Source organism: Anas platyrhynchos, chromosome 4 (genome assembly GCF_047663525.1).
Source record: "Anas platyrhynchos isolate ZD024472 breed Pekin duck chromosome 4, IASCAAS_PekinDuck_T2T, whole genome shotgun sequence".
Lineage (NCBI taxonomy): Eukaryota > Metazoa > Chordata > Aves > Anseriformes > Anatidae > Anas > Anas platyrhynchos.
In genome coordinates, this window is record NC_092590.1 from 74,227,979 (window position 1) to 74,250,076 (window position 22,098).

The window sequence follows — 22,098 nt, forward strand, 5'->3', positions numbered from 1 at the left end:
GGAAAAATAAAGCAAACAAGGTTTACATAAACGTTCACATTCAAGAGCAGCCTTGTGATCTTCAGAACAAAGACATACAGATCATGGAAAACAGTTCAACAACAGAAGAAGTCGGCGCCAAACTTGCAGCTTTGACCAAGCTGGAGAATTTTGCTAAAACATTCAACACAGCAGAGCAATATGATAAAGTGTTTTTTCGTAATATATTCTTTCAGAAATGCATAATAGTTACAAACCAAAACTTAGAGCCTGTGCAGATTACATTAATAAATCCTCCATATGGCTTCTTCCTGTGCATGGTTCGGCAAGGACCTAAACCCAGCTTCCCAGGAGGATCCAGAAGAAGTTCTGCTGGGCTACCAGCCAGCTGAATTCATACAGCCTGGGCAAACTACGTGGTGCTGCTGGTAGCCAGATAGCTACTTGTGGGTCCCAGCTTTTAGATAAGCTTCCTGAAAGCCACAACAGCAAGGGCTGAGCACTTTTTGAGCACCACACTCATTGCCATGCATTTGTGCAGGCTCCTCATCCCAAAGCTCTGTCTCCAAGGCCTGACCAGCAAATCTTAGGGAAAATTTCCAGAAAATGGCAAAACGTCAGCCCTTTCTGGGAATACAAAACCCAAATTCCCCCCATGGAAGTACGCTCCCAAGATGTGAGTCAATCAGGGTGATGCCTTGCTCATCTTCAAGAATTTCCCAGGAGTAGGGCACTAACAGCTCATCTGATACAGCCTCCGTCCCCATCAGCTGCAAGTGACAGACGAGACGGCTCCGGTGAGCTCTGCTGATCACCTGCCCCTGCTCCCAACCTTGGGAGCAGCACGTCCTGCGTGACATTGGGAAGGAAAGGCTGAGAAAAGACACAACTGCTGTGGGTGGACACATCAGGAAAGCAAGTGCAGGGAGTGGGAAGAGCTGTAGTGCTGAAGGACAACGCTGGAGGAAGAATGGATGGGGTTCAAATGAAAACAGGTAAATGTAAGCTAGACATTTCAGTTAGTAACCATCACAAGTGGGGTATTTCACATCAAATGGAGGAACAGAGGCAAAACTGAATAATTCTTCCTAGATGAAGATATTCATAAATGGGATTGCAGGACATGGCTCTGGCAGGGGACTGTACCTAATTGCCACAGAGCTCCTCTCTAACTAAAATAGCTCTATTGTAGCTGAAGAATGAGGCAAGTGTGCACATGTGCCTACCTCAGGTGTACACACAACAAAAAGGCATTTGTGGACACGCCACTGCCTTTCACAAGTGTGGTTATCAGCGCAGAGGCTTTAAAGCACAGCAACAATATCAATTCTTAGCAAATCCAGCACCTGAGAAGCAGCAAAGGGACTTTCCTTGAAAGTAGCAGCCAGCAGCATCGGCATGCAGCTCAGGTAGAGGAATGACATCACCCCGTATCTCTACAGCATTACCTCATCTGCTAATCCGAGGAGTGAGTCACCCAGGCAGTCAGCTGCAAATCTCTTGGCACAGAAAATGTAGGTTACCACGATGCACTTACACATTCCTCTGATCTGTCAATGTAAATAGCTATTTGTTCAGCTTCACCGGTCAGCAATATGGCACATAATTGTTAAGTGGCTTGTCTTTCAGAAGTAACACTTAGATTAAAAAAAAAAAAAAAAAGCCCTACATTAACTAGCGAGCCCTAAACGAGACGCTGCTCTTTTTTGCTCATTAAAGAGTTTGAAGCTGAAGTTCTCCATTGGCTCGGCGCAGGGTGCTGCAGGCCTATCAGCGGCGCTGGCTGCTCAATCTCCAGGCCGACGGGTGAGGTAATGCAGTTTCTAAAAAGCCTTGACAAAAAAGCCAAAAGGCGGAACGATCCGAAATGGCATACGCTACCAGGGAATTTGCTGTCTAGACTCTTTGCTGGAAAGGAGGGCAGCGCACGAGAGCTTCCACGACAGGTTGCTTCGATGCAGGAGGAAAGCTGCTGATTTGTTGTAGGGGGAAAAAAAAAAAGCATCGTGTAAACAGAGATCAAAAAGCTTCCCCGAGCTGCTTAACAGCAAGCATAACATTCATTTCCCATACCTAACGATCCTTACCATACAAAATACCAAGCACGCTCACCTACAGAGAGCTGAAAAAAATGATGCCATAACAGTTAATATTGTTTTCAGCTGTGCTGGACTTTCCAGTAACTCCAAGAAATAACTAAGCAGAGATCAAATCCTTCCCTTAGAATAGGAAGCGTTAAGTCTTTGTTTTTCTAACCCTTCAGCTTGTGGTTTTCAAAACTTACTCTTATCATGAGATATCACTCCTGTAAGAGCTTTATTCCAGTTACTAATTAGCTCAGACTAACCTATATGATCTTATGTGATAAGGGTGCCTTTTTTTTGTCTGTTACAGTAATCTTATTGTAGATGTAATCACAAACAAGATCAAAGCCCACATTGGGTATGCTCTGAGAGCTACTTCCCAGTGAGAACTGTCTCTAAGCCCCTCTAAAATTTGTCTAGGCAACATTAGGAGCCAATTATAGCAGCTTTGCTGTAAAGGGTGGAAACAGGAGTTTGCACAAACGAATCAGGGAAGGAGAACGTAATCACTTTGTTCCACATTAAAAAAAATAAATCATAGCAGCATAGAGATAGCCCTCCCATAAACTTTTAGAGGTTTTTCAGGTCACACACACACACTGTAAGGCTACTAGTTCACGTGTCTGAACTGATTTATTGTCTGCCTTTTTTCAATACACTTATATATTGAATATATGTTTTTATATATTGAAAAAATATGTATTTAAAAATACATATATATACATATAAATAAAAATATAATATATAAATATATATTTATAAATATATTTTTTTCAAGTATATGTATAGGGAGGTGGTGTCTGCACAGCTGCACTGGTTTATGACTTTCTTCCAATGGAAATGGCTATTTCTCTGCCTCAGCTTGGATTTCAGGATGGTTAATTCCCATTTTTTCCCTTCAGGTACCTTCAGAAATTCTGAAGCATGGGGTATTACACTACAAGGATGTCAACGTAGTATTTACCAACAGGAAAACCTTATTCAAACAAAAACACACCAGCATGAAGGGATCAGCTAGAGTCTAAGGACGTAACTTCTCTGCAAACTTTTTGCAAGGTCCACACCACAGACGCTTCCTTAAGAAGAAAAAAAGACCCTAGCATGATATTCTGGAAAACAAAGGCTGCCCAGGTAAGCTATGCCACTGCCTAAAGAATTGGTAAAAGAGCAGAGAGTTCTCCAGAGCACACAGTGCTGTTTAACCAGCCAAGGAAGAAGAAAATTGACTGAAAGAAAAGTCCATGATTCACATCAGTCATATGTCAAGTGACCTTCTGAGATGTATTCAAGGGCAATGAGGAAGCTGAAGCTAGAAATACCTACAGACAGGCTGTCATCAGTGTCTTGTCTTGAAAAACTTTTTGTAAATACCTCCACTTCTGATTCAGCATGACAGTTGTTTATCAAGTACGTACCACGTACCTGTTCCTACCTGCATCCTGTTTGTTAGCCAGTGTACGTGCTGAAAACACCTTCAAGATCAGGACTGTGAGAAAGGTTCTCTTGAACTGCTGATGCACTGGTATTTGTTTCACGGTTTATGGAGGGAGAACATGGCCAGCCTTCTCTGAAGGTACAGCTTGGGCCAAGCTGGTATGGCAGAGAAGCCAAGGAAATGAGCTTTTATCTCAGCCAGATTGTGATAAAGTGTAAAGGTACCCAGGCCTTCCAAGGAATAGTCACTGCATGAGATTCTGAAACACAGGATGACTTACCTAGGAACAGGAATTCACAGGATTTCTGAAGTGTTCTAGCCTGGCCCCTGCCAAGATCCATATGACAGAAATACAGAAGTTTTTACCTTTCCTCTTCTTCCACCGTACTCCCCTACTTGGTAGTTTCTACTTCATTTTTCGTTGGCTAGAACAGACTGGGACAAGTCATGAATTTAACTTTGTGGCTGTGTTTATCAGGAATGTTGAGTGCAAGGTACAAGCGTAGAGCCGAAGTGATGTAATCCTGTGCCTAGAGAACCTGTTTGAAAACTCCTTTTTATTGTTTCCTCCAAGGAACACCTGCAACACACTTCCAACAACTTCACTGAATGACTGCAGTCGGCATCTCTGGCACAATTCTACGTTGCAGGCCTTAAAATCTGATCAAGGGTCAGGACCCTGGTTGCCTTTTGCACTACACACCACAACAGAAAGTCTCCTTGCCAGCATAAGGGGCACGGTGTCCTGTTTGGCTCGAGTTTGCCATTAGAAGCATTAGCCCTACCCTGTCCTCTGCCCTCCCTCGAGCAGCCACGCAGTGAAACAGAGGAACAAGAGGAACCGCAGTGCGTTAAGCAGCCTGCCCCAGCTTCAAAAGGGATCAGTTCCCCAACGCTGTTTGCTGTGCAATCAAAACAGCCCCTTCTGAAGAGGGCCAGTGAACTAAAATACCACTGTTACTTTAATCACAGTCAAACAAGACTTGGGATTTTGACTACAGAGATGCCAGCCTGCCTCGCTGCCATGGCAACAGACTTTTTAAAAACTGTTCTCCTTAATAATCAAAAACGCACGGTGCTGTAAGAACGACTTTATTTTGACATTATTCCATCCCCCTCTTTAACGTAGCAAGTTCTGTTCAAAAGAAAAAGACTTCAGCAGTCTTCTGGAAGTTAGGAGCAGTCCTTTCCAAGGCATGCTGGAGCTGCTGCTACTACTGAGCCCAGCACTGAGGTCACTGAAAATAAGGGAACATTTGGGAAAAGATCAGTAAGGCAAATTACCCCAAACCTCACTGCTACAGAAACAGGCACTGTACAGAAGCTCATTAACTACTATGTCAACATTGGTGTTGTTCCAGTACTGGGATGTTTCAAGATGTTTGACACCCCACCCCCACGCCCCCCCCCCCCCGCCCAAATCTATCTTTCAGGACTGCACAAGCTCCTATAGGACCAGGAGGAAAAAACTTAGGTGAGACTTCTCTTAAGAGATGGGGAAAATGGGCAAAAACACCAACCCACGTCACTTTGGGGATCCAGGATTTAAGTCTACCTTTGCCAGGCCTGGTGCATTTTTTCCCTAAACCTGCCTGAACAGAGTGTTTTTTTGTTTTTGGTAAGGACACAAAGTCCCCATGTCTTGAAAAATTCAGAGTCACAGCAATTCCTATGAGAAAAGAGCCCAATGCAGGAGAATAAGAGAAGATGGCAAATGCAAAGTCTCCTTTTTCAAGGATGCAAGGACCACAGAGGGGTTAGAGGACAGAAAGCACAAAACACACAGTGACTCTGACAGAAAGATTAATAGGGTTACCTGTGGATAGAGGGTAAAGTCCAAATGAAAATTAGAAATGAGATGTCAGCAGCTGTGCTGCTGGAAGAATGATTTGCTAAACTGTCTAAAATGCTTAGTGCTTGAAAGAAGCCCTTTCTTTTACAGGCAGAGATAGAGGCTGCAAGTTCAAAACGGGTTTAGGGCAGAATAAATCGCTGTGTTGTATTTTGGGCAGCCGAGCTCCACATATCTAAGTCATCCCTTCTCTGCAATGGGTATTTGTCTAGGCATTACTAGAGATGATCCATTCCCAATTCTGTAAAGAGCAGAACCGTTTAGCAGACAGCACAAAACATGCAGCCTACCATGTGTAATTAAATTACCAGCTACCATCAAGGCAACCAAACACCACAGACAGCGGGCTGATGATGAACGACGTTCCCAAGCTCTGCTCCAATGCATTTTGGCCACGTCTGCCAGCGTGACAGATGAAAGTCGGCCACCACCATCAGCTCAGGGTGCTTCTGTCAGAGAAAACTTTGCTGGCATTGTTTGAGGAAGAGCATCGCTGGTGATGCTCAGGGCTGAGCACTCTGCTATCACACAAGCCACACTTGTTATTCTGGCTCCCCACGTGCCCTGTAACGGAAGCTTTCCCCCCCCAGACATCGTTACAGCATGAGTTAGAGGACACGTGTCAGCACTTTATCAGAGCTTCATCAGTACTAACTGCATTAAGTGTCAGCAAGAAAGCCACCGAGCTGCAGTTATAGGAAGTTGGTATTTTTTTTTAATTGAACGAGTCATTAAACTCTGATGATTGTCTTTGAAAATGTGCATTTTGATAAATACTTACAGCCACTTGTCTAAGCAACAGATCGATTTGTCACCCTGCAGAAGACACAATGCTGCATCACATTAAACCCCCAATTTAGGTCAGGAATCCACCACCGAGTCCCACTCCCAACAGACTTAACAGTTCACACTAAAAAGTTCAGCTGGGTTTTCTACAAAAGCACAATTTCTGGCTATCCAGATACTTTAAAACAATTACTGCCTTGCCAATAATAGCCTGATCACTACTTCTGGCATTATTAAGAAGGTATTTTCAGGATAATTATAATTTTTTTTTTTTTAATCTCACCCAGAAAGCAGAGATTTATACTCAGAAATACACAGGTAGCCAAGTTCTCAAAGCATTCTCTTCATTGCCAAGCTCACCTCACATGTTTCCAGCAGCAGAAACAAAAAAACTGTTGGAGTCATCAGTAATCATAATAAATCTGTGTAGTTAAAGAGCAGTCGCGTCTATTCTCTTCTTGTAAAACACAGGCTCCTCTCCCCTTGATAGCCCTAATAAGCCTTCTCTGCCTCAATTGCAATTAGAATTTATCTTCCTTTGAAGTACAATTCTGGACACTCACTCCTTATTCATTATGAGCTTTTCCAGGACCATTTAGGACTCTTAATCTCTCTCTCTGCCCTCAGGCAGCGTGGGATCACATTTCCTTCCCCTGCAGAGGAATTGAGATGGCAGCTGATAACCCATCACAGGATCTCAGCACACAGGGTTCTCAGTTTTTAAATTGATCACCTCCGACCTTCAACAAAACTGTTGTTATCAATCCCTGCATCTTGTATTTCATTCAGTACAGTTTAATTCTATTTCTATTACAGAGAACTTCTATGATGGAGAACTGGCTTACGCCCCAGCCCTCCTCTAGAGGAACGATACCTCCAGCTCTCTGAGCATCTGGTGGTCTTGTATCTGTTCCAGCAGTTCACAAAAGTAAAGATGAGCTACAGGACACAAGGAACTCTACGAATAAACTGTTCCAAACAACTAAAATTATGCTGCTTCACCTGCAAGGAAATAGATTTCCACCAAATTGGTCATCTCAATACCAAGTCCATTGATTTAAATACTCTGCCCGCTTGAACTAAGTGGAGATTTGGGGATTTGCAACTGGTTACAACACAGCAGGGATCGAAGATAATTTTGCAGCATCACTAGAAACTTAAAACATTAATTTTCTTTGCTTTCTGGAGTAAAATTTTGCTGTAGTTTCACATGCTAAGGCACAGAGAACCAACTTCTTATTCCGTGCATACAGAAGTCAGACCTCACCACCCAGCATTTGCTCCTTCAAGCACTCTTCCAAGTGCTAAGCAGAACAGACTGCTTCTGCTGCTGTGCCCCACGCCAGCTGTTTTAAGATGCATAAATACATTTAAAGTTCAGATTAACCCTAGTGAGTGATGCAGATTCATTTGTTTGTAAGCAAAGAGCCGGTAAGTACAGAGAAAGGCATTTTCTCAGTGTGTGTGTAGCTTGAGATGCACCTCCATTTGTTCTCACCAGTGACTGCTGGGAGAGCCAAAACTGATTTGTACAGGTTTGCTAGAAATTCCTAATATTCAGCACCGTAGTCAAAAGCTGCTATAATAACCCTTGAAGTGAAAGCACTCGAACAAGTATGACTGACAGTCCTAAGTACTCCCCACCCATGCCGCAAACAACCACAGCTCAGCTTGCCATTGGATGGTATTTACAGGCAATGACTTAATTGAAAAACTAACCAAAGTAGAGAACCACGGGCCAAACAAAAACCTCAGTTTTATTCAGGCTAAAATGCTGCTGCAGGGGTGCCTTAAGTGGTGGGTGTGATTTTCCTGAAGCTGATGTCACAAGATTTCTCTCTCAATGAGACAGTTAAATTATTCCCCCGCCCCTAACCTCTGGGAGGGCACATAAAAGAGAACCCAGAAATCACAACTCAACATCCCCTCAGGGCGTGTTGACCTCCTGTCTTGCCCTGACCTGCTGCAGTGTGGGTTTTGCAATTTCTTCTGCCCTGAAATGTAAGAGGCCAAAGGATGAGAGTTGTTCAATTTCTTTCTGTGCTCCCAAAGCAACCCAGGACACTTTTTGACCCTTCTCCAGCCACAACTGGGTGCAGCAGTTGCTTTATCCAACGCGCAGCGAAGTCCAGGCAGATAATGCCTTAAAGGGATTCCCAGATGTCTGGACGCTTCACTGTAGAAATTCTTATTTCTTTCATAGAATCAAAACATGGAAAAAATTAAAGTGTTTGTGATGCAGATAAAGAAAACAAAACACTCATATTGTAAATTAAAGCCTATGTAATTAGCAGAGCTTTGGAGACTTTGAAATCTTCCCCAGTTGCCTGCTCTAAGCATCACCCTGTCCTCTCCAAAGGGTAAAAAAAAAAAGAACAAAAGGCTTGAGGTATCTATGGATGCTCTTTGCCTACAGTGCAATTACTTTTCAGCTGACTTCAGGATAAAACTTTTCTGTATCTCCATGTTTCTCTGAAGGAAAATCATAATCCTGGGCTATCCCACAAGAAACTGCCACTTAGGTCCAAAAAAATAAGATCTCCCAGATCCCTAAGGCTGTAGAAAAACTTATTTTGAGTTGCTATGCTAAGTACGCTAAGAGCTTTTAGAAAATAAGGATGCTGATGAATTTTACAACAATATACAACCCAAATTATTTCATTTTTTCCAGTGTACTCTGGCACGTTCACTGTTGACTCCTACAGATATCAGGCTGGTGGACCTGACTTCTCATTTTGTCCCATGGTCCTAAACCTCTCAAATAAGGAAGTGAGGTTTTTACTCAGGGATTAGTCTGTAACAAGAGACTTACGAGCCAAGGCAGTTTTACCCAGTATATATGATTTGAGCCACCCTGCCAGGCTGAACTCCCTGCAGCATCCCTGACAGTGCACAAAAAAAAGTGTCAGCCATGAATGTATTTTTAAGCTGTTACTCTCACATCACCACCATCAAGTATCCTACTTGTTTTTCTCCTGTCTCATCATACAGAAGAAAACAAGCTACCAGCTTTTCCACAGCAGTGTCTTTACAGATTATCCATCTTGCAGGAGGCTTTTTTTCTGTCTCTCATTTCTTTCTCCAGCCTCCAACTGGTCATGTACACCTCTACTGGCCAGTGATTTCAATATAGGGGCAAGCTTACACCTAAATGTCTTTCATAGTGTAGTATAGGGAAGAAAGAAGCCCACTGAGCATTTTAGTATTAAGCTATGCAGGTAAAAGAGCACTTCACCCTTGTTAGGAAGTGACAGCAGTCTCAACGATGTGTATAAACCCGTTCTGCTGCTTGAGACAGCCCTCTATTTTGACATGCTGATCCTCCCAGATGTATTCTCTTCTAATTAGACAGTATATTCAGTACAAAGTTTAAATTTAAAGAGTAAACAATTGTTTGCGTTAGAAGTGCACTTTTGGAAAAGGTGAGTGTCCATGACTTTACCCTAAACTTCGGGGAGCAATCTTTATGTGCAAGTAGCAATGAATCTTGAAATTACACAGGGAAATAGTTTTTAAATTTTAACACACAAGACAAACGTGGTCCCAGATGTTTTCAGCACTGGCACCCTGACCACAGTTGTATACCCTGGAGCTTAGAGCCAAAGAAAGAATGTTACTATTGCAGTTACCCAAACAATTAGTGGTTCAGCAGACTTCCCCTTCTAATTGATCTGTTCACATAACAAATGATGAACATCTCTCTTGTCAGCATCTTAAGAACTAGTTTCAAGATCTGAAGTGTTTGACAGAGCTGCTGGAACATTTGAAATTTTACTACCTCACTTTTCTAATTAACACATGAGCTTCAGACAGTCAAGTTGACATTTTACAGTTAAGCAGAGGAAGTAACTATAGCTCTATTAAAACACTCAAGTTTGAATTCCTAATGCCTTTTCTTAAAAGGCATTCGGAAATTGATTTCATGCTTTTGCACCAAGACTTGGAATTAGAGTTCATTGCACTCTCAGCCAAAATAGTTGAAAATTAAAAAAAATCCAAAGAATTAAGACATAGCAGCAAACACTTCCCTCATCCTGAAGAAACACAACACGACTCCAAGTGTAACGCAGAAGGAATTTCTCACCTGCCATTTCTTGCAAGATGTAGGTTAACAGCTTACATAATGATACTCTTTTATGCAGAATATAATATTTTGGTTGCAGGCACAGAGAACTCCTCTACCTCAAAAATGTTGGAAGAGGAAGAAAAAGCCTCAATAGTTACTTTAAGAGAGTAAAAATATACCACATGCCCCAATCAGAAAGGAAACACTGAACTGGAGACAGACTTTGAGACCTTAATGAATTTAATATATTGCATGAACAAAGGACAATTTCCGCTGTTCAGGCACCAACCTTTTGTTTCTAAGGTCACATCACACTGCAAAAAGATAATCCCGGCCAGACCTGTTCAGTCACAAAAATCTGGATTTGCAAGAACACTTCTGTGATAATACATGTTTGAATTCTTGAAAACTTTGAAAATCTGGGATCACATCTTGATTTGTAATGACAAATTAAGTTTGTAGTTGCATAGATTTCAAGAGTTTGTTTTATACATGGCTGTTTTGTTTTCATTGACCTCTGTTCAGAGCAACAGGTAACAGACAAGTATTTCAAGTTCCTAGTATTGAAAATACTTGTGAAGAACAGTTCCTAGCAGATACTTTCCTCTTTATGGAGCTCTCTACAATTTTTATAGTCCTTTCAATTCTGCTCTAAAACAGTTTCACTAAAATTCTTGCTTTTTCTTTAAAAAAAATGAAAAAAGTTTCTGAACAAGTATCAAGAAGTTGCATCCACAAATAAAATTCTCTCTCAGAAATAAGGGAACAAAAGTCAATGTTCATGTTAATAAGCATCTCTGATTGCAAAATAGCTCTCACCTTTTGCTACCACAGCAAACTAAATCTTTCAGTAGACTGTTTCTGTATAAAGAAGAGGTCACAAAGCAGACAGGACCACGGAAACACAAGCAAGATGCTCGTAGTCTGAATGCCCCTTCTTCAACTTTCATTCTCTGTTGTTCATGGTGAAGAAATCAGATATAGGACTGGTTATCAAATCCAACCATCCTTGATAGTGAAGGACCACGCACTTTGCCAACATCAGACACTACCTCAGTGTTGGTGTATTTATTTTTCGTAGTTGTAGGAGTGAATGACTCATGGATATCACTTCAAGGCAGGAAGTAAAAAAACAGAAAACCACCTTCCTTCTAATTTCTAACTTAAGTTTATTCAAAACTGATGGAAATACAACCAGTGATGGTGAAAATGGCACCAAACAAGAAATTTTACCATCTGATTTTCCTCGTTACAGCTCATCCACAAGAAATGATGCAACCTTTCTCCACTCCATACTTCAGGGTGACCTTCAGTGCTCTATTTCATTGCAAACATTTCATTTTATAGGCAGCCTGCTTATCTAGTATAAGAAATCTTTTGTTCATTTGCTAAGTCACAAGGACTTCTGCTTTTGTTGAAGGGGAAAAAAAAAAGATGTCAGCACTTGCCAAAACACACCGTAGTAATACAAAGCAGATGATCCTTCTGTTTGCTTCCATTTACAAGTAACTCGTTTCCAATCAGCAACTGCACACAATTCCCAAACCCGGTTACATCATCTAGTTTGATAGTTGTCACATATGTCAATGCCAGGACTACAATACTGACTCTAGTTTGAAACGGAAACATGATGTAAACACCCCCAAAAAAGTTTTAAAATAGTTGTTTTGAAAATAGTTGTCAAACTTTGGCCATACTGAGTTTGCTGCAATATCTAACATCCGTTAAACAGAGTGCTGTTTCTCCCATGTTTATCATAGAAAATTAATTTTAAAAAGATTTAGTCAGGAGAGAGATAAAGCCTTACCTCTGGTTTACTAAGGCTGGATGACACCAGAGAACCCGACCCAACATCTAGATCCCACTGTTTCCTCCCACTATTTTCTGGGTCCAGCGCAGCAATCCGTCCATCCAAAGTGCTGATAATTACTAGAGACCTGCAAGGGGAAACGTTCACAGTAAGAGCTCCAGCAACAGGTCATTTATTGGTTAGCTGTTTTCTAAAGTTGGAAACCCACTGCATTAAATTCGAAGTCAATATACACCACAAAACAGGATTTGATAGTTCTACCCTGACCAATGAGGGAGAATAGAAAACTTGAAGTCTGAGGCTGGATATCAAACAAGTTCACGTGCTGCAAGATGCTTTCAGAGTTCAGTTCCAGATGGAGAGAGCTGATTTCTTGCTCTCACATACACGTGTTTCCACTGCAACAGTGGATGAGATCTTCCTCTTTTCAGGAATTTGTAAGAACACCACAGACCCTATTCATTCCACAGGGATCTTCAACATCCAAACAACCCAAACCTGAAACAATTAACCAAGCACGTACCTAAAGTCACACCTAAGTAAGTTTTCATTGCTTCTGGATGAAACACTGATATCCTTGAAGGCATTTAACAGCGTCTCGTAATAAAACAAGCCTTACCCAAGAAGCACTCAAGACACTACAAACAACATCCAGCCACTACAGACAGCAAAGCAAGCAAATTGCCTTATGCCACTTCTGCTTTAAGGAGCCTGTGCAGGAACACACGGCAACAGCAAGCTTGCTCTTGGTTTCTGGAGAGCCTGAAGCTTATCCATTTTCTGACACAGCAGTACAATCAGAATAAGCATTTCTGATCAGGCTAGAATTCAAGCATTATTTAAAAAAAAAAAAGTCACACTCCACCCACAATGAATGACCAGTGAGAAAACACTGACAAGGCACTTTTGAAGGGCCTTTTTTTTTCCCCTTGAAAGTTGTTTCGCTCTGACCTGAAAAGGCAGGGCATGTGTAGGCAGCTGGGGCTTGCTGCAAGCTCACCAAGTTTCAAAGGCTGTAGGAGCAGAGCTCGGTCGCTTTACAGACTGCTTGCACCGAGGGGGGCTGGATTTACTGACCCAGAAGGACTTTTTATAGACAGTGCTTTCAGGGAGAATAAGGAGCTGTGCAAATAAGCCTGATGAGCAGATTGCAGGGGAGGAGGGGATGGCAGTGCTCATTCAGAGAATCAAAAGAAGTGGGAAACAATGAGGGTCACCAAATCACTGTGCAGAACTCCAACCAGATACATTCACTTGGCCAAGGTTACCAGCGCAGTAAGCTGAAGTTTAGAGGGGAATTCACGGGGGCTGGCATTTTTAAGGAAGAAGAGCTAAAATCATGATCTTAAAAACACATTCAAGGGCAGCAACTTACACCACCTACAAAGGTCATCTAAAATATTGCAGTTTTAGGTGTAAAAGTAATCCACGCATGTTTATAGGACCCTATGCTGTACTATAGGCACTATATTATTAATAGAAAATTAAATACACCTTCAGCCTGTACCAGCAATAGTGCTGCAGCCCTCCTTTCTGGAGGTAACCACGCATCACATTCCTCCAAACTGCCCAGTTTAAGGAACTCTTCAAAGAGTGCCACTTGTGCAAACATTTGGACAGAATACATGAGTTTTTATAAACCAAGTACACTTCATTATTCCACCCGTGCAGAAACCAAGACCGGGTTAATAACCAACCCGGCTGCAGACTATCTGTTCCCAAGCAGTGTCAACAAGGGCTCGCACACCAGCGGCCTTGGACACACATTTAACAGGATCTGTTTGCGTTATGCTACAACGATTTATCCAGAGCCCTCTGGCATGGCAGAAAAATATTATTCCAGGTGGATCTACTTAAGTTTTATGTTGATCCAGCTGACAACTTGGTTATACAAAAGGTGGAAACACAGCTAGAACAGAGGGAATCTTGGCAGCAATGCTGCAGAGAAGACAAACCCTAACGTCACATGGCAAAATGTTTCCTACCTACCGTCTCCCATTGGTTTTCTTCTTGTTTTATCCCTCAAATAAGGAATATTTTACGCCTTTGTGCCTTACCTTTTCATATCAGCTTTCCTCACCAGATGCAAACTGCAGCCTTCCCTGGGAGTTCTTGTACTGAAGCCCTGCCACCCAACAGGGTGGCTTCTGAATGACCTCGAGGCACTCAAATCACAGTGCAACTGCTCCTAAGTTTTAAGTTCAGCTGATTAGAAATGGAAAATAGAAAATAAACATGCCTTTGGAGGGAACTTTCGTACGAACAGCACACACCCCTCGTAAACTGGGTGACCAACTCTGGCTGTGTACCCAAAATATCCCCCTGGGACTTGGTGGACTTCATTTCACAGCCTCCACTTCCAGAGCAAACATCTGGGTGAAACACAGGGCCAGGACCAAGCCAGCCAGACCCTCCGGGCTAAATTTTGCAGCTGGCTACCTTTGGACCTGCAGCTAGGTGCAAGAAAAACATGTTTCTGCCTTTCTTTTTTTAATGAGTAACTCATTTTAAACAAAACAGTTGCATTTCTGGTCCAATCTTTGTCTTGCTCTTCAACAGCATTTCTGTCTGTCACAAAGAAAAAGCTAAAGATTCCTTGGTTACTTACTCTGTTTCTTTATAAATTAAAATCTAAGTAAGTTCTCCCCATCTCTGACCAACTTCAACAACTTAAAATCCTGGCACTTGTACTCTAGTTGGTTTAATATTCGTGATTTGTCTACCTGTGCCCTCCTCAGACCAGTAATGCAACGCTCAGCTTGTGTTGTATTTTCTCACTAGCACATTTGCTAAGTTTCTCCCTTATCTCTGTGCAATTCCACTGCTTGTTGCTTCGAGCACTGACAGTACAAAGTGATGTCAAGAAGATATTCCCATCTTTTGGGTATTCTGGTCAAGCACTAGATTAACACATTCTGATAAACCCAATTTAGGTGACTTCAAGAAACCACTCATTTGAAAAAAGGTGAAAGCCACTTGCTTTCTGTCACCCCATTGTGCTATCTTAGGGTAACTGTAACTTGTAACACCAAATTCTTACACACACCAGCAGCATATGGCTAAGTGAGAAGTTATTCAAGAATGAAGACCCATCTTTTAGGAACCGTTACTTGTTCCAGACATTAGGACTGTCACTGCAATTACAAACATGAAAATGAAACAGCAATTTTCTTGATGCATCTTCAGGACACAATCAACACACTGCAAGGAAAGACATTTCCTTATCAGCTCCTATTTTGGGTGAGCCTGATGAACTTTATTACCCTCTGCAAAACCAGACCTTATCACTGGTGGTATCAGCACCACCTCCTGCCTGAGGCAGCACTTACAGACTGCAAGAAGCCCAAAGCAGCACTGTAAGAGTTTCCTGAGACTCCCACCAAGGCAGACCTCAGTTTTGCATACCGTCCCACACAAAACACCAACTGCCCAACCTGAGGTCAAAGGTAAAAAGGCCAAAACCCACAACCAGGGTGTTAAGGAAGCGAGGGAGACAAACAGCAATACGGTTGCAAGTATAGCAAGGCAATTGGTGAAAATAAACCAGGAGCCACTAGTGAGTGAATCACATCCCATACTAGTAGGTAAAGGAAAAAAAAAACAAAACAACAAAACACCAGCATTACAATAGTCTCCACAAGCCTGGATGAGATGAAAAAAACACAACAGAATCACTCCTAACTCCAAACCAGGCAATGAGTTGAACTCCAGGATGCGTGGAGCAGGCACCTGGTAAGCAAACATCAGTAAAAACACACACATCTTCACTTTGTCTTCAGCTGGTGCTCCAGAACACGTGAGGAACCAGTAACAGGGGGCAGAAAATCCCTTCTGGGCTCTTACAGGTGGCCCCAGCAGCAGGATTAAAGCAAGGGAGCAGCACAGCACATACAAATAGCTGTAATCGCAGCTGCTGGCAGCCTGTGCTAATGCTATACAGCCACATTTTATTTGTACTTTGTCAGTATGAAAAAGTGTATGTTTTCTTTCTTTCCCCACACAGCATCTATAAATAACCTCCACAGTTGAATGAAGGTCTGCTTTCTTCCCAATTCCTAGCCCCTGCCACTCACGACACGAGGTTGTTATGGAAGCATATTTATAAAGTTCCCTCCCAGAACTACACCAAAGAATCTGCTGCAAACTTTTCCATCCATTTACAAAAGGCCAGCCCCAGGACTTCAAATCATTCCATATAATCCATCACAAATCCAACCCATCTGGAGAACAGGTGCCCCGAACACAGCTCTGTTCTCCTATACAGGAACTCAGCACTCTCATTTACCTACAGAGAGAGGAAAAGGGCCACGCTAACATGGGGAAGATGAAAACATGACAGAAGGAACACTTATCGGGCTTGTCCGCACGCTCCCATTGTACAGAAGATTTGCATCTATTCAAATGTGTTCTTTTGGTTAGAAAAGAAAGCAGAACTTATCATCACTTAGGTACAACGTGTACCACAACTCCTGCATCAGTTAGGAACAAACAACCCCAATATTGGCCTCAAAGTACATTTGGGGTGTTACCAAGACAGCTACTTGTCAAATCTGAACTCTAAACAGCTATCCCAACTTCAAACCCTGAATGTTTGTAAGTGATGAGCATGGTACCTCGCTAACCACCACCTTTATTTTATTCTGGGAAAGAGAAATTCCTTAAAACCATGATAACATTTATTTGCCTACAGCAGAAACAGGCAGTGTGGTGTTTTTTCAGATGGCACTGACCCCATTGTATTACATGAATATTAGGTAGAGGCAGAACAGTTCGCTGGGGTGAGCGGAGATCTCACAAACACAGGTGGGAAAAACCTAAACAGGCACACAGGTAAATAGCACAGCGCTGGCAATATTCTATTTTAATCTGGCAACAGCAAATTCATCCCAAAGCACCGATCAATGGCAGAACAGCCACGTTTAACCTCAGGCTTCAGCTATTTGACTGAACACCTCCAGCGCCCTCATTGAACTCCAGTCATAAACCAGAAAGGCTCAGGCTTCAGTTATTTGACCGGACACCTTCACCGTGCGCATTTACCTCTAGTTATGAGGCAGAAATTTAAATTTTTAAGGATTTTCTGAGGCTAAATACATTTAAAAACCGAGAACAACACTTGTGTGCTCTGTCACCTCCCCCCCAGTCCTTTCATACCCCCTCAGCCCCTTCACACCCCCCTCAGCCACCCCCCTCAGCCCACCTGCCGCCGCTCCGGGCCTCTCCGCCGCTCCCCTCGGCCTCCTGCTCGTCGTCCTCCACCGTCACCTCCCCGCCGGCCGCCGGTAGAGCGGCGCCGGCCGCCCCCAGCGAGAGGAGGAGCAGGAGGAGCAGCGTGAGGGCGGCCAGGGCGCTGCGGGCCCGCGGGCCCCGCATGGAGGGGCCGCGCCTCGCCCAGCCGCACGCAGCGCCCCCCTCCCTCCCGGCCCGTCCCGCTCCCCACCGCCGCCGCCGCGAAATGGGCGCCCGCCGCCGGCCCGCCCGCCCCGCCACGTCCCGAGGCCCCGCCCCCAATGCAAGAAGAACGGTGATTGGGCGGGAGGAACGTCGCTCAGCGCGCCGCTGCGTTGTTATTGGTGGAGAGGGCGGAGACACGGGGAGGGAGGGGGGGTGTTTGTCAACACGGCCGCGGGGCCAATCGGTGGCGCGGCGCTCGGGCCAATCGGGAGTGCATGATTCACCGAGCCGCTCGCTGATTGGCCGAGCTGCCGCGCCACGTGTGTTGCTGAGTGGTTGAGCCGGGCCGCGAGGCCCCGCCCCTTCCCGGCTGGGCTGGTGACGTGGCTGTTGCTGCCGTGGGCCGGCAGGGCGGGGCCAGCGGCGCGTACCACGGGGCGGGCGGGACGGGGGGGGGGGGAAAGGCTGAGAGGGGGCTCCCCCCGGGAGGAGCGGAATGGGCGCGTCCAGGGGGAGGGAGGGGCTGGGGCTGGACCCCGGGGGGGGGAGTGGGGGGGCTGAGGGGGCACTGAGGGGATTTGGGGGGGTCTGAGGGGGTACTGGGAGGATGAGGGGAGCTTGGGGAGGTTATTGGGGGTGTCTGGAGAGAATTGGGGGGGTCTGAGAGGGTCTGGGGGGTGTCTGAGGGGGTCTGGGGGGGGTCTGAGAGGGTCTGGGTGGGTCTGAGAGGGTCTAGGGGGGGTCTGGGGGGGTCTGAGGGGATCTGGGGGGGGTCTGAGGGGGTCTGGGGGGGGGTCTGAGGGGGTCTAGGGGGGTCCTGAGGGGGTCCAGGGGGTGCTGGAGGGGGTTGTGGGGGGTATTGGAGGAGTACTGGGGGGGTACTGAGAGGGTCTAGCGGATATTAAGGGGGTACCGAGGGGGTCTGGGGGGCTACTGAAGGGGTATTGAGCGGGTCTGGGGGGTATTGGGGTCTAGGAGGGAACTGAGGGGGTCTAGGAGGGATCTGAGGGGGTCTGGGGGCCTTGGGGGATACTGAGGGGGGGTCTGGGAGGATAATGAGGAGTACTGAGGGGGTCTAAGGGGTACTAGGGGGGTCTGGGGGGTATTGGCGGGGTACTGAGGGAGTATTGAGGGTGTCTGGGGGGTGCTGAGAGGGTTTGGGGGGTATTAAGGGGGTACTGAAGGGATATTGAGGGGGTCTAGAAGGGTACTGGGGGCATCTGGGAGGTACTGGGGGTGTCTAGGAGGGTACTGAGGGGGTTAAGGGGGTACTAGGGGGGGTCTGGGAGGTACTGGGGCAGTCTGAGGGGGAACTGAGGGGGTCTGGGGGGTATTGGAGGAGTACTGGGGGGTACCGAGGGGGTGTTGAGGGTGTCTGGGGGGTATTGAGGGTGTTTGGGGGGTATTGAGGGTGTTTGGGGGGTACTGGGTGGTGCACAGCTTTGTGCCTGGCTGCCTTATCACACAGCCACTTTATCTGGACCCAGCTTTGAAATCGGCTCTCATCATCCTCATTGTGCCGCCTGCCAATGTGGATGTCAACTGCAAATTGTATTAGGAGTGATTTTATCTTTACTTCCAAGTGACTAATGGAAGTATTGATCATGTACGTGTGTAGGACTGATCCGGGAGGGACCCCATTAGAAGTAGCCTTACTCATTGTTTTATAACCAATTCTAAAAAAAATAATCCAAGTGGCCAGTGTTTTATATATGCTTAATTGATGTTGCATTACACTGCTTTTCTTCTCATTAACACATGGTGCAGTTCCAAGGAATAAATATTTGAAAAGTTTATTACACCTCCCAGAAGAAATATATATATATATTTTCTTTTTGTCTTCTTGAAGCATGAAATGAGATTTGTATTAGGCCTCTGGCTGCCATTACTACTTCCTTAGTAACTGAGTTGCATACCAATTTTTTTGGTACGTAGCCATTTACTACATCTCGTGCAGCTGCCCTTTCTGAAGACACATACCAACCTGGCACTTTTTTTTAGCTTTCTAGAATTTCAGTAAACATCTAGGTTTACAGAAAGGGAACATAACAGGCATGGGATCTCCACAGCCTGGTTTAGATCTCTCCAGCTGGTTTGGAGCTCCTCGGCTGCAGTTACCACCAGAAGAGCTTTGCTGGTTACTAATGGACTGAAGTTTATCAAGTCACTGTTAAGTAATTCACCCACGGATCTTCCTGGGTCTTGACAAGCATAGGTCATAAATGTTCAATGAACACTTTTGCATCATTATTGACATTTTCATCATGTCCAGCTAGTAATGGGCCTGTACCATTACTCGAGTTTTCTGGGATTTTTGCTGTGCACAGCCCTGCCAGCTATGGATTTCCTTTGATGTGCTTCACTTCCAATGACTACTCTGCTTCTCATAACTTCCCATTTATACCAACGCTTTTTGGTTTCCTGTTTTCTCCATTCAGGCTACTTATTTTTTCATTTTTCATCACTCTCTCTCTCCGGTCTGCTAGTAACACAGGAATGGCCACAGTATTTTCCTTCTTGATTTTGGAGTCATCACTCTTTGACCATCGTTCTTTTGACTCAGTGAACTCTTTCTGAAGAGCTTATAATTGTCATTCATAAACTCCTACCTATTTTTTTCTTCCTGCGTGCACTCTGATGAGTTGAAAAAATAGCTCCATTAAAGCACCAGATGTATGCAGAGTCAGGTCACGAACGCTCCTTTCCAGACAACCACTGACTTGGAATACAGAGAATTTTTTTTTGGCATCATTCATTACACTCCAGTCCAAAAGAGTTTACCTTGTGCCGCGTGCCAAGCGGCTCGTGTTAGAATATTGTCATTTTTAGTAACTCAAATGACACTTTATTATTACATCCATATGGTCTTTTGCTAATATTTTCTTTATTTAGATAACTCTTCTTTCTTGAGTGTCTACCCCTTCATATGTTTATAAAGAGTAATCAAATTCCGTCTGTTTTGCTAGGCAAACCAAGCCAAAGGCTTTTATTCCTCCCTTACACTTTTGGCTCTCTGTTCCCCCGTTCATCTCACTAGCCCTCCCCTGCACCTGTTCCCATTTAAATTAACATTTCTTGCATAGCAGTGCTTTCAACAGTCACGTTGAAGGGTAACTCTAATGTATTTAAATTTAAAACTCCATTGTATTTATAGATTGTGCCCAAAATTTTAGCATTGTGTTACGCTTTTTGCAGGAAACTCTTTATTTTCCCACCAGTTATTCCAGTGGCTTAGAAACAAATACTCAACAGCCACAGACACCAGCACATTTCAGGGTATCTGAATGCTTCCTTCACAACAAGACTTGCACTTCTACCTTTGTGCTGATTCAGGAGGGTTTATTACACTTAAGGCAAAACAGTAACAGCCTTGTGCAAGTGTCCCCATCACACCCACGAGCATTAACTCATTTTCTCATGTTACTCCTGTCCCACCCAGATCAGAAATCTGCCAATTCCTGCTTTTTGTGTTAAAGGGTCCAACAGTTTGCAGGTGAGTCTATGTTTTCTTCTAAACACCTTACCACTGCAGCGTAAGGAGTGATGATCCTAATCCGTTCTCACTTTTCTGTTTTGGAAATTCATTTCTCTATTACATTGGCAATGCTGTTCAGAAATCCTTAAGCCAAACACTGCACTACAACAGTATAAGTTTCTCTCCGTATTAAAATCTTGTGCCAACAAACCCAAACTTCCTGCTTTTTGCAAAGCATGACTCACATGCTCCGTTCTGTTTTGACTGAGTGACATAAGAGATCTATTTCAATCATATGACAATAACTTAAGATCCAACCAGACATTTAGCTGGAAATCAAAGCCTGTACTTGCAGGACGATGGATGTTAATAGGAAGGGTGCTTTACATAACTTCATTTAAGATCTTGCCTGCTTTTCTTGAATAACTTGCTCGCAGAGCAGCCAGGCAAAGCAGTGAAAGCCCAGCATGCCACCTTGTGGCTGCCCTGTACCAAGGGCCATTAGTAATCCCCTCAAAAATGATTTATTTGTAGCCTGCTGTTCCCCCAGGAAAACTCAGGCTCGCAAAATACTGCATATATTGGAATTAGTATATCAGCACCCTTGCTGATATCTTTTACAAGCAGAATAAAGTCAAGCACCAGATCAAACCAGAGGTGGGAAGTGAAGCAGGTGTTATCCAGGAGAAATGCCACCGAACTGCAGTTTGCAGGATAAAAAAATTAGGTAGCAAGAATGTAATTGCTGGGATGTGAGTGGAAGAACAGGCTTGGAGAGCCACTGCCAACCAGGAAAAGAGTTTGCCTGGAAGGATGAGTGCTTTAAAATGCTTCCACTTGTTTTCTCCTGCGTGTTTGTGAAGTTTTATCTTCATCGGTTGTATCTTTTTGGCTGTTTCACGCCACTTAGGAAATGAATGAGACAGACAGTTGGATAAACACGTCTGACACCCTGAGACTGCTGTGCCTTCGCTAGGATTTCTCTCAGGTTAGCACACACTTTTGCAATAGGTTTAAAATGGGCTAAGCCTGTTACAGAAGACGGTCTTACAGCCTTCCCACTGCCTATTGCTGCCTTCCTCACACAGGCACAAATTCAGGAAAACCACCTCTGATTTTCCTGGTTGTTTTACCTTTCAGAAAAATCAGCCCCTTGCCCACATATGGAAGTAGCAGGAAAAGCTGGCAAATGGATATTTCCCCACCATAGGGTGGGA

At 44.2% G+C, this 22,098-nt stretch overlaps 1 protein-coding gene across 1 annotated transcript in view; it reads right to left on the reverse strand.

The window, feature by feature from the left end:
- The window catches only part of EIF2AK3 (eukaryotic translation initiation factor 2 alpha kinase 3), a 40,151-nt gene extending 22,677 nt beyond the window's left edge, over window positions 1–17,474 (reverse strand). Inside the window, exons 1-2 of the mRNA XM_027455765.3 lie at window positions 17,213–17,474; window positions 12,010–12,139 (exon numbers count right to left, since the gene is read on the reverse strand). Coding sequence (XP_027311566.3) covers window positions 12,010–12,139; window positions 17,213–17,385 — 303 coding nt within the window. The 5' untranslated portion in view covers window positions 17,386–17,474. The remainder of the gene's footprint in view (window positions 1–12,009; window positions 12,140–17,212) is intronic.
- Between the last annotated feature and the right edge of the window lie 4,624 nt (window positions 17,475–22,098).